This window comes from Pinus tabuliformis, chromosome 6 (genome assembly GCF_031772625.1).
Source record: "Pinus tabuliformis cultivar Carrire ecotype Pingquan chromosome 6, CPIR1, whole genome shotgun sequence".
Lineage (NCBI taxonomy): Eukaryota > Viridiplantae > Streptophyta > Pinopsida > Pinales > Pinaceae > Pinus > Pinus tabuliformis.
Genome location: NC_142292.1, coordinates 565,637,694 through 565,650,525, shown reverse-complemented (window position 1 = coordinate 565,650,525; position 12,832 = coordinate 565,637,694). Strand labels below are relative to the sequence as shown.

The following is a 12,832-nucleotide window of genomic DNA, read 5'->3' as shown; positions in this document are numbered from 1 at the left end:
TCCTTTTAGGGCAGCTCCTTTCACTTAGCTCTGATTCCATGTTGATTTTTAGGGCATCCTCTAAACTGATAATTACTTCTTATGATTTTACATTAGGTTAATCTTTTTCTTGTAGTCTTTTCATCATAAAGCAATTACACAGAGGAGCTCAACAGTAAAAACAAAAATACCATAAGGATCATAAAGAGATAGCCACACAATAACACAAGTATTTACCCTGAGAAACCCACATGGGGGAATACCTAGAAACTTTTTCCTTAGAAAATCATCAAGTTCAACAGAGACGCATCAGTTAAATACAAGGTCAAACAAACCAACCATATAGCTAGGTCAAACCTAGTCCAACTCCATCATAGTCAAGTCAAATGGCTGCCCAAGAACTTCAGTCTAGTCTACTCTACTAGGGCATAACTTTGACCTCCCTTTTCATCCTTAAAACTCAGTCCTACAACCTTTTGATCCACATAGAATTTTGACCCTTCCTTAGAATTTCGACCTTTTTCATAGAGTGTTATCACAAAAATCCGTCCTTCAATTGCAGAGCTTCGTCCTTCAATTGCAGAGCTTTGTCCTTCATTTACAAAGCTTCGACTTTCAATCACAGATATAAATTTGACCTTCTTTCTTGCCTCAAAAAAATCCTCTCTATCTACCTCAGACTCATCTTGTTTACTGCCTCAAAAGATCCGAACTTACTTGCCTCAAACAAATCTGAATTGTTGGGCCAAATAGGTGCCTCCTAGGTTGGAGCCGACTTGACTAAGAGGGCTGACTTGGCTTCTTGGAGCCAAAAATTCTAACTTTTCTTTCTTTAAAAATCAACATGAAGAACATGTCAAGTATTTTTCTCTTTTGATAATAGCATGAAGAACGTGCTTTATAAATACATCAATGACTAAAATAATAATTATGAAGAGAGACAATAGCTACAAAATTCAACATGAACTAGAAATATATAAAAAAAAATTAATATAAATTACAAATATATATAATAAATAAGAAGATATTTAGTAATTTTAAGATAGTCTTTGCTTGTATGAAATTGAGATTTATAGATATAAGTAATTAAGAAGCACACTTACCATTTAGAAAATAAGACAAGTCCCCATGCCATATTTGTTTATATTCCACATGTCAAACACATGTGCCCTAAAATAAAACACTTGTCAAATCATATCCAACACATGCTTTAATACTGTCCCCCAAGTGTCGAACACCAATGCATGGAGCACATATGAGAATTTCCACACTTCAAAGAAGAGCACGCTTGAACAATCTAGACCAACGAAAATGGTGTATGTGAACTCCAACCTCTATCTTACTTACAAGATGAGGTATGGGTAGAAAGACAAAGATGCCTGATGTATTTCTTAATGATATAGGTTTAGATAATAGAATTGAATTTGCATCAACCAATTTGGATCTAATGAACCAATGCTAGAGCCAATCACTTATGACAATGGTGATCCGCTTGTGGGGTCATCCTACACAATAGGGTGCAAATTTTGGATTGGATATAGAGGAGGGGGATGGAGGAGAGAGTAATGGAAATTGTGGTGATCTTGACGATCCTTGCATGGAGGAGGACCGTGTTGACATTATGATGCATGTGTTGTACTTGATGGCAACCAACTCATAGAAGATCAACTCACTTATGAATCTACGGAAGAGATATCACATGTGACAGAGTGCATGGGATGTCGGATAACTCAAAGGAATCAGATGACAGTTCTCAGGTTAGCTTTGCCATCAAGTCCAAAGGGGGAGATTGTTGGCATTATGAGACAAATGTTGTCCTTGATGGCAAATCACACAGATGATAAATTATAGTGCAGGAAAGTTATTTTCAAGTTCACGCACTTTCATGCAAAGAAACGTTTCTTTCATGTAGAGAAAAGTTCACGCACTTTCATGCAGAGAAAAGTTTCTTTCATGTAGAGAAAAGTTCACGCACTTTCATGAAGATAAATGTTTCTTTCATGTAGAGAAAAGTTCACGCACTTTCATGAAGATAAAAATTTCTTTCATGTAGAGAAAATTTCACGGACTTTCATGAAGATAAAAGGTTCTTTCATGTAAAGAAAAGTTCACGCACTTTCATGCAGAGAAATTTTCTTTCATGTAGAGAAAAGTTCACGCACTTTCATGTAGAGAAAAGTTTCTTTCATATAGACAAAAGTTCACGCACTTTCATGCAGAGAAAAGTTCCTTTCATGAAGAGAAAAGTTCACGCACTTTCATGGTTGGCTCATGGTATTAGTCCAACAGTTTTTGATCCTATGGTTTTGGTCTATGGTATTGCATCCAAAAGTGTTGACCCCAAGTATTGGGTTCATGGTATTGTGTTATTATGGTTTTGGACCATGGTATTGTGAAAGGCCTAAGACTATAAAAGAGGAAGGAGATCATTTGGCAAGGCAATCAATCTGAATGAATTGAATATCTAATAAGTGCTAGATCTGAAATATTTGTGATTTGGGTTATGGTGCAGATCTAGATCTGAATAAAGAAGGAACCTGAGCGCAAGGAGAAGGATAAGTTCTATTGATGGGTCAAAATCTTAAGGCTGGAATAGTGGTATCTCTATATGATTTTGATCTGTGATATGTAGCGCACGCTTGATCTATAAATCTGATAATCTGGGTTAACTAATATCTGAATGTTTAAAAGAATGAATTTATAGATTTGTACGCAGGTTTCTGTTGGTGAAGTTGCGGACTTTACTTAAAATATGTTTTAGCTGTTTTTATCTATTACTGCGGTGTTCAAGGTTCTGATTTGATATCTGGTTGTTGTGTGCTGAGAAAGTATTAATTCAGTTTATGCACAAGGAAGTTGGTTGATTGCAGATCTATTTGATACTTGATGGATCGGGATCTTAAGGATTGGAATGTTTATCATTATCTGGTTTGATAGACTAGATCTGAATTATTAACGTATGTTTATTGAATGGTATGATCTGGGTATGTCTGATGTATGGAACAGCTACAAAGTTATAAGGAAATATTTGCAGATTTGTATGCAGGTTGGCTTTGGTGAAAGCCTTGATTCAGTATTGGGTAATTCAGAGATTGATGATGCTAGTATTGATTGATTATGAGCATTAATGGGTCCAGTATGAAAATTGGATGAAACGTGGGCTTTCGGATTATGATGTTGTGCTTCAGCATATCCAGTCTGAAAATTTATGAAACGTGGTACTTGGAGGAAGAAAGAGAAGGTTGTAGCCTTCGGTAGGTCGGCACCTACGTACTAGTACATCAACTAGTACAAGAGCCAAGGGGGTGGTAGCCCCCTTCTAGTAGCAGCTGGAAAACAAGTAAAGGTTGGAGCATTTCAGCAGGTAGCAGCGTGCGTACTAGTGAATGGATCAGCTAGTACAAGAGCAAAGGGGGTTGTAGCTCCCTTCCAGGAGAGTCTGGAGAACGAGAGAAGGTTGTAGCCTTCTGCAGGTAGAAGCCTGTGTACTGGTATAAGTCTGCACCAATATAGAACTATTGTAAAAGGTATTTCTTATTAAAGAAGATTGAGACGACTTGCAGCAGGTGGTTTTCACCCACATTGGGTTTCCACCTTACATCATGGTGTTCATGTGTGCTTCTTGTGTGTGATGATCTATTCTATTTTACTGCTCCGGTTTACTGCTCATATGGTTAATAATGTTCTGATGCACTCATTAGAGATCAACTAACTAAATCATATGTTTACTGGATATATACTTGTTACATCACATATGAATCTTAATATGGAAAGTGAAAAGTTATATTGATCTCATAATACTGATTCACCCCCCCCCCCTTTCAGTATTATTTCCAACAGACCGTTGACATACTATGAGATTATTCATTTTGTAGTTGTAGAGTCTACCCTTTTTTGTACAACCTTCCTAGTTTCTAATCAATTATTTTTCATGTCACCTTAAGGTTTTCCCCGAGGTGAGAGTGAGTGTCTCCCAACTTGGTTGTGAGGCTAAATTGACCCAAATTTTCATTAGATTTAGAAACCAAAGTGGATAGAAACCCTAATTTTATATGGGTTTGACTAACAGCTAAACTTTGTTTCTGGTGTAATTAGAGTCTTCCAAAAGTTTATTAATCATTATTGAAAAAATATACAAAAAATTAAAATAAATTAAAAAAACACAGAACAAGTAAGAAGTTGTCTAATTTTTTTAAATGGTCTTTATTCTTATGAAACTAAGACTTATAAATGTAAGCAATTAAGAGTGATTAGCACACTTACAACTTAGGAGACAAGTGTCAGACGTGTTTGACACGTGCACTAAAATAGAACACTTGTCAACCATGTCAAACACATGCTTTAATAGTACTCCCATGTGTCGAACACCAACACATGGAGCACATATGGGAATTTCCACACTTTAAAAAAGAGTAGGCTTGAACAATCTAGACCAGAGAAAATGGTATATATAGACTCAAATCCTACTTATAAGATGAGGTATGAGTAGTTGAAGGGAAAGATAAAATGTGGGATGTATTTCCTAATGAGATAGGTTTGGACATACATAATTTGGTTGGCATTACCCAACTTGATCTAATGAACTAGTGCTAGTGCTAGTCACTTTTGATGACAGTGATCCTCTTGTGGGGGTCATCCTCCACACCAATGGATGTAGATCATGGATTAGACTAGATAGAAGAGAGTGATGTGACAATTGTAGTGATCTTTGATGATTCCAGCATGGATGAAAACCACTAACAAGCTATGAGATTCTTCCATTTACAATTTTCATGTCTGCCAATTTTGCATTTTCTATTGGCATTCCCACCTATAATATCAATGTTTCGATGTCTACTTTCTATGTAATGCATTTGATTTTGATGTTATCAAAGAACTCAATGAGAAAACTGTAGTTTATAGTTATAACTTCTAAACTTCTATTTTGTGTATTGAATATTCTAATTTCGTGAGTATTTGAACATAATTAATCTACTAACTACTTATATCAATATTTTATAAATGTTCTAATTTCTCAAAAATTAATATCAATATTTTATAAATGTTCTAATTTCTCAAAAATTAAACTTTTATGTCTATATTTCACATATATATATATATATATATATATATATATATATATATATATATATATAAAATATGTCTTGTTTCTAAAATCGAGGTATTCCATTTTAAATAATCATGTCCCATTTCCCGGTATCATGTGACTTAACCTACAATATATGGAAACTAAATCTAACCAATGGCAAATAGCATAGTCTAAAGATGCATCAATTTCGCTCGGGAAACAATGGAAATTCCCATAGAATTTTTTGGAAATCTGGGTTACAGTTGTCAAGTTTCAAGATTTTGGTTGCCCAGGAGTTTTTGATGGTGCTGAATCCATTTCCACCGTCTAAAACAAGATTCAAGCACTCCTACTGTCAATTTTTTTGAAAAAAAAATGATTGAATTATGGGGATTTTTGCTGACGCCTCCATAAACAAAGCCATGGCGAATTTTCATAAAGACTCCCACCCTAACACCGTAGACTTAAACTTATCATACTTTATGGCCTTAAAAACATTACTTATTATATAAAAATTCCATACCCTCTCTCTCTATATATTATATAAAAATGGATGATAGTAGTCTAGCTAGTTTTCATTAATAATGTTGGGCATTTGTCTAATCAGTAATATCAAACAGTATCCCATTCGAAAGTTCAAAACCACTAATTGAGTAGCACTAATTTACCATGATGGATTTATTTACTCAGGGTTCTATCCAAAAATGAGGAAACATAGCTTAAATTTCCCTCTAAACTTTTTTTACAAAAAGAAAATGATAGTAAACCCTTTTACCAGAATAGCTTGTATTATTTTATTGTTTTGGGATTATAGATGAAGCATTATCCTAAGGAACCATTCATGTGCTTGGCAAGCACAAATCAGGCCGAGAGACTGTACTTCATATATAGATTCAATGTAATTTTATAAGCAGAAAAGCCACCCGGGCATCCTAGACTCAAACTTAACCTACTTTTGCAAAAACTCACTCTACATTAATTAAATAAATGGATGACAGTAGAGACTCAGACAGGGGGCGATATTGTATTTTGTTGTAGAGCAAGCATTAACTTAAGGAACTATTCCTGTGATTAGCAACAAGAGATCAAGCCCAGAGATTGTATTTCAGATACAGATTCAATGCAGTTTTATAAGCAAAACTGAACCCCCTGGGCATCCATCCTAGACTCATCTATACTCTGCTTCTTAGCCTTAAAGCATCGCTTGTGATATAAAAATACACACTCCATGAATTAAATAAATGGATGACAGTGGAGTCTCATGAAGGGCAGCATTGTATTTAGTTTTGTTATAGATCGAGCATTATCTTAAGGAACTATTCCTGTGCTGGCAAGCAGACATCCCAGAGATAGATTTCACGTGTAGTTTTTAATGTAATTTTATGAGCAAAACTGAATCAGATATTGTATTCCATATATATAAGCAAAACTGAAAAATCAATAATAGGCTTGATAAGAGAGAAACCAGTACTGTATGGTCCGGAACAAGCCCATGAACATGCATTTAAGAAATGTAGCTCAAACGAGAGAAAACAAGTACAACACCGTTTTTCTCTGGTCAAAGATGAAAATGCTGAATAATAGTACACTGATCTGAATTACAAATAACATAGCTAACTCTGCGTTAACATTTCAAGGACCCACTAGCTAAATTTATATATAGAATTGAGAAAAACCATTGCAAGAGGGATTCCACCTAATTTCTCTTGACAGGATCGAAGTTGGATACTCCAATAACAGCTCTGCAATCACAGTTGCAACCACGCCACCAGCCGCTATACTTAGCAAGAAGTTTTTGAGAGAGGGAGACATGCCAGGCCCAGCAGCCTCTGCTATTTCTGGAATCACCATTGCCGATACAAGAACCCGAGATGTCAAGCCTGCGAGAGACTGCTCCTTCTTGCTCTGCGATGCATGCATTACAACTCTGCTTCTGCTTGAAGCCAATCTGGGGGAGTAGAGCTTATTGGGTGTTGTGAACAAAGAGGAGCCATGTGCTTGTTTGGGCTTGAGGGCATCCCTTTGTGAGACTGAGGATGCTTCAACCATGGGCAGCGCTAGGGAAATGGCTGTTGCAGAGGCCATTGGATATATCAGAGAAAACCCAACTGGGGACTTGGGCTGAGTTGTTTGGAGAGAGTGGACTTGTTGCAGTAAATGGATAGGAGGGTCGCTCAGAGGAAGTTCTGGGATGAGCTTGAATGGTTTGCAATTGATTGTGGGGAAATGGAAAGGGTGCCATATTGGGAATTTGGATAAGATGAGGCAATCGATGGTTTTCGCCAACCAGCCTGTGATGATTTGCTGACTGTATAGGATGATTTGCCCAGGAGTTTTTGATGTGATGATTGAGGTTTTGATGTGATATTGACTTTTTTGATGTGATGATTTGCTGACTGTATTGGATATTGGATGATTTGCGGAGGAATTTTTGAGGGGTTGAATCTATTTCTATTATAAAAACAGAATTCAAGCACTTCTATTATCAATTTCAAAAAAATTATTGCAAGCCGAAATTAACACCTCCATAAACAAGATCATGGCAAATTTTCGTAAAGACTCCCACCCTAACACCGTAGACTTAAACTTATCATACTTTATGGCCTAAAGACATTACTTTGATATATAAAAATTCCATATCTATATATATAGTCTAGCTAGTTTTCATTAATAATGTTGGGCATTTGTCTAATCAGTAATATCAAGAAGTATCCCATTCGAAAGTTCAAAAACCCTAATTGAGTAGCACCAATTTACCATCATGGATTTATTTACTCAGGGTTCTATCCAGAAATGGGGAAACATAGCTTAAATGTCCCTCTAAATTTCTTTTAGAAAGAGAAAATGATAGTAAACTCTTTTACCAGAATAGCTTGTATTATTTTATTTTATTTTTATTAGAGATGAAGCATTATCCTAAGGAACCATTCATGTGCTTGGCAAGCACAAATCAGGCCGAGAGACTGTACTTCATATATAGATTCAATGTAATTTTATAAGCAGAAAAGCCACCCGAGCATGCTAGACTCAAACTTAACCTACTTTTTGGACATGCGAGCAAAAATTCCAATGTTCCACTAAGACTCTGGGACGGGCAGACGCGGATGGGGTGGGACGGGGCGACGCACAAGAGGGATGTGTGGGAGTACCCTCAAATTTTAGAGAAATGTAGGGGGGATGGGGGACATCAGGGTATATAATTTTTTTAATATATATTTCAAATTCATATTCAATAATGAAAGCATAAATACAATGATACATACATAAATGAATTAAGTAATGAAATACATTGATCCATACTCATCATCCTTACTAATACATAAATGATTCATCCATAGACCACGAGATTCAATAATGAAATACTTTGATACATATTCATCATTCATTATTCACCATTGTAGAATCTACATTGATTTAAAAATTAAATTCATCATTCATCATTCTAAATTGATTTAAAATTAAAATTCATCATTCATCATTCTAGAATCTAATTAGTACTAAACAAAATAGACTATAATAGATACTGAAATCTAAACACTGGAATACTATTTTGATATAACTAAACTCAAAAACAGTGGAGTGATGAGTCTAAAAGTCACTCTAAAGTACAATGCTCTTGATTAAATATTAATTCCATACCCTTGTACATGACAAAATGCAATGGAAACATTGCAATCCATCGAATCCTGAATTCCTGAAAAACTGTAAAGTTTGCTAGATTTTGAGTGAGATCTAAAATTCTACTTTTTGCATATGAAATCCAAAGAGGTTGGAACCACTCTCAAACATCCTGAGTCATTTCATGGTAATGTTAAAAATTTAAGTAAAAGGATGAAAATGAAAGATAAAGGAGAATGTCACTTTTGTCATTTAACATTACCATGAATTGCATAGCATTAGTAGGGCAATATGATCAAATACTAGGTTTCCCCTGTCGTAAATCATTGTTTACAAGCAAATTTAAGGGGGACGCATAGCCCATTTTGAGGGGGACTAGTAAATCACTGTTTACAAGCAAATTTAAGGGGGACGCATAGCCCATTTTGAGGACGCCCAGACGTCCCCCTTTTGGGGAGTCGCATCCCCCACACTGGAGAAACATCCCCCTTGCGTCTCCCCAAAAGGGGGACGTGGAGAAACGTTTCCCAGACGTCCCCGTCCCGGGTGCAAGGGGTGCGCGCACCCGACCCTGGGGACGCGTCCCCGTGGAACACTGAAAAATTCACTCTACGTTAATTAAATAAATGGATGACAGTGGAGACTCATACAAGGGGCGATATTGTATTTTGTTGTCGAGCAAGCATTAACTTAAGGAACTATTCCTGTGATTAGCAACAAGAGATCAAGCCCAGAGATTGTATTTCAGATATAGATTCAATGCAGTTTTATAAGCAAAACTGAACCCCCTGGGCATCCATCTTAAACTCATCTATACTCTGCTTCTTAGCCTTAAAGCATCGCTTGTGATATAAAAATACACACTCCATGAATTAAATAAATGGATGACAGTAAAGTCTCATGAAGGGCAGCATTGTATTTAGTTTTGTTATAGATCGAGCATTATCTTAAGGAACTATTGCTGTGCTGGCAAGCAGACATCCCAGAGATAGATTTCACATGTAGTTTTTAATGTAATTTTATGAGCAAAACTGAATCAGATATTGTATTCCATATGTATAAGCAAAACTGAAAATCAATAATAGGCTTGATAAGAGAGGAACCAGTACTGTATCTTCCGGAACAAGCCCATGAACATGCATTTAAGAAATGTAGCTCAAACGAGAGAAAACAAGTACAACACCGTTTTTCTCTGGACAAAGATGAAAATGCTGAATAATTACACTGATAAATAACATAGCTAACTCTGCGTTAACATTTCAAGGACCCACTAACTAAATTTATATATAAAATTGAGAAAAACCATTGCAAGAGGGGTTCCACCTAATTTCTCTTGACAGGATCGAAGTTGGATACTCCAATAACAGCTCCTGCAATCAGAGTTGCAACCACGCCACCAGCCGCTATACTTAGCAAGAAGTTTTTGAGAGAGGGAGACACGTCAGACCCAGCAGCCTCTGCTATTTCTGGAATCACCATTGCCGATGCAAGAACCAGAGATGTCAAGCCTGCGAGAGACTGCTCCTTCTTGCTCTGCGATGCATGCATTACAACTCTGCTTCTGCTTGAAGCCAATCTGGGGGAGTAGAGCTTATTGGGTGGTGTGAACAAAGAGGAGCCATGTGCTTGTTTGGGCTTGAGGGCATCCCTTTGTGAGACTGAGGACGCTGCAACCATGGGCAGCGCTAGGGAAATGGCTGTTGCAGAGGCCATTGGATATATCAGAGAAAACCCAACTGGGGACTTGGGCTGAGTTGTTTGGAGAGAGCGGACTTGTTGCAGTAAATGGTCGCTCAGGGGAAGTTCTGGGATGAGCTTGAATGGTTTGCAATTAATTGTGGGTAAATGGAAAGGGTGCCATATTGGGAATCTGGATAAGATGAGGCAATCGATAGTTTTGGCCAATCAGCCTGTGATGATTTGCTGACTGTATCTTTTTAGCCATACGAACCCTCGTGGCCACTCGTCCAACGCGCCTCAAATATTTTGGATGGTAGGTAAAGCACCACTTTTGGCTTCACCTAGATACTTGATCTATACGATCTTCACTATTTTAATTTATTGTTGGCGTGAATTTAAGCGGTTGGTCGTCCATAATATAGGGTTAGTGAACTATATAATGGTACCGCTAGCGATTTAAGAAGTATAGATTAATTGGTTTTAGTGAACTATGGAATGTTATACTTAGCCATTTAAGAAGTATAGATTAATTGGTATGTGTGAGATTGAGTTTTAATCAAGTTATAAGTTTAAATTTTATGGGTGGAGGAGTTGAGGATGAGAGTCATTTTTGGGGAATTAAACTATTCTAAATTTGACTAAGCTTTGCACGATTTTGGTGATAGCATCCCACCTAGTCTGCAAAAAAAAAAAACACAAGTGATAGCATCTCACCTAATTCAAAAAAAAAACAAAAAAAAATACAACTAGTATATAGGTATCAATTCATAATAAGCATCAAAACATTTCGCATTGATAAAATTTTAAAAATCATTAAAATTAACTAACTTATAAAAAAAAAATGAGTGAATTCTATTAACTACCAAACACAAAATATTACATCAGGGTTTACATTCAGTGATTCCAATCTCTCGCATGGGAGGTTGGACCATAGCCAAAAATGGACTTCTAAAGAGACCAAAGAAACAACGGAAAATTAACGAAGACAACATAAAACAGACTAATACATAGGTATTGGCCTATTCGGCCTCGAGCAAAACATGTTATAGTCGAAAGCCATAATCATAACAAAGTGAGCCAAGTGAATCAAAGCCTAAGCCTAACATCGGGATCGAGTCTGTTGGATCTGCTGAAAGGCGATCAAATGTCAAGGGAATGCCAAGATGGTGTTTTATCCTGGCTAACCTATGATCCATCGTATCTAACCTCTTGTCATAGTTTCTCATATGTCCATGCATATGATCCAAAGATTGGAGCAACTTCATCCAAGATTCATGGTGATCAAGGAGTGTTTGCCCTAGGAGGAATTTTATTTTCCAATACAATTCTACAATCTGCATACACTAGTTGAATCTCCCCCGCCCCATATGTCCCTTGTCATGAATCCAATTTACCCACTCATCCAGGGCTTTAGAATCTGAGAGGGAAGTACTGTGAGAAGAGGCTTCCCCCTCATGATGAGACATTTTTACCTTAACATGGGCTAGAGTATGTTCCCGATGCCTTGTACCAAATCCTTCAATTCATCGATGTGACCTGATATTTCCTCTTTAGGCCCGCTCTTCGCAATAGGTGGCCCCTCTTCTGAATTTGCCCCTCTGACGAGGTATGACTGGAGCAACGCTTGGAGATTCCCAAGGAAACCATGCCCTGTTTTATGCAAAATTAACTTCCCCTACACAAAGCCACCACACACCAAGACAACCAAGTATTATGGGAGGACTAGCTTAGGTGTTACCTGCATGGTAGCCTTGTTAGTGAGGCTCATCGTACCCAAGATGTCAACTGCAACCCAATTGTTGCCAACTCCCTTACACCAATCGGTAAAGAAACAACTCTACCACCACTAAATTTGGGCTCATCCCAAAACTTTAATTTGGAGCCAAGTTAGCCCCCACTTTCTAGACTAGGTTTGATATAGAAAACCAAAGGACCAATAGAATCCCTTTGACCCTCAAAAGTATATACACCACCATCCTCTAAGGAGACACACCACATAGGACCCACTTCCCAGGTTTAATAGGTCGTCAATTAAATACAACATAGAACACTAATTCTCCAATGGATCCCCCTAATCTACACCAAGATAATCTTAGGTCCCTATCAATCCCCATGGACCTCGCTAGCAACTAGTCATTAGAAAATGAACTGAATATAAAAGACTGCCACCCTTTACAACTCTTCAACCAAGGGCAAGGAATGAGACCAAAATTATTGCATAAATGGAAAAGCAATAAACATACCCATAATAAAGGAGCCATGGTTTAAGATAGTTATCACCTAGTAAGACATGTGGTATAGTATGTCCTATGTGTTGGAGGAGAGGAGAGAAAAGCAGCAATAGTCTCCTCGTCAACAACTGCGAGTTGGGCAATCTCTAGTTTAGTTTGATGATGTGACAACTTCCATAGTCATTATTCCCTTCAAAATAGAACCTTTCTTATGTCTTTGGTCGAGGATGGAAACTCAAGCTTGTTGCTCTTTGCT

The 12,832-nt window shown here is 37.1% G+C and overlaps 1 protein-coding gene and 1 pseudogene across 1 annotated transcript; both read right to left on the bottom strand.

Moving 5' to 3' along the window:
• Nucleotides 1-6,465: 6,465 nt before the first annotated feature.
• LOC149259775 (uncharacterized) lies at nt 6,466-7,246 on the bottom strand (annotated as a pseudogene).
• A 2,488-nt stretch (nt 7,247-9,734) lies between these two features.
• On the bottom strand, nt 9,735-10,516 carry LOC149259774 (uncharacterized). Its single transcript, XM_089419118.1, has one exon. The coding sequence runs from the start codon at nt 10,376-10,378 to the stop codon at nt 9,989-9,991; it is 390 nt and encodes a 129-aa protein (XP_089275244.1). The 5' UTR covers nt 10,379-10,516; the 3' UTR covers nt 9,735-9,988.
• Nucleotides 10,517-12,832: the final 2,316 nt, after the last annotated feature.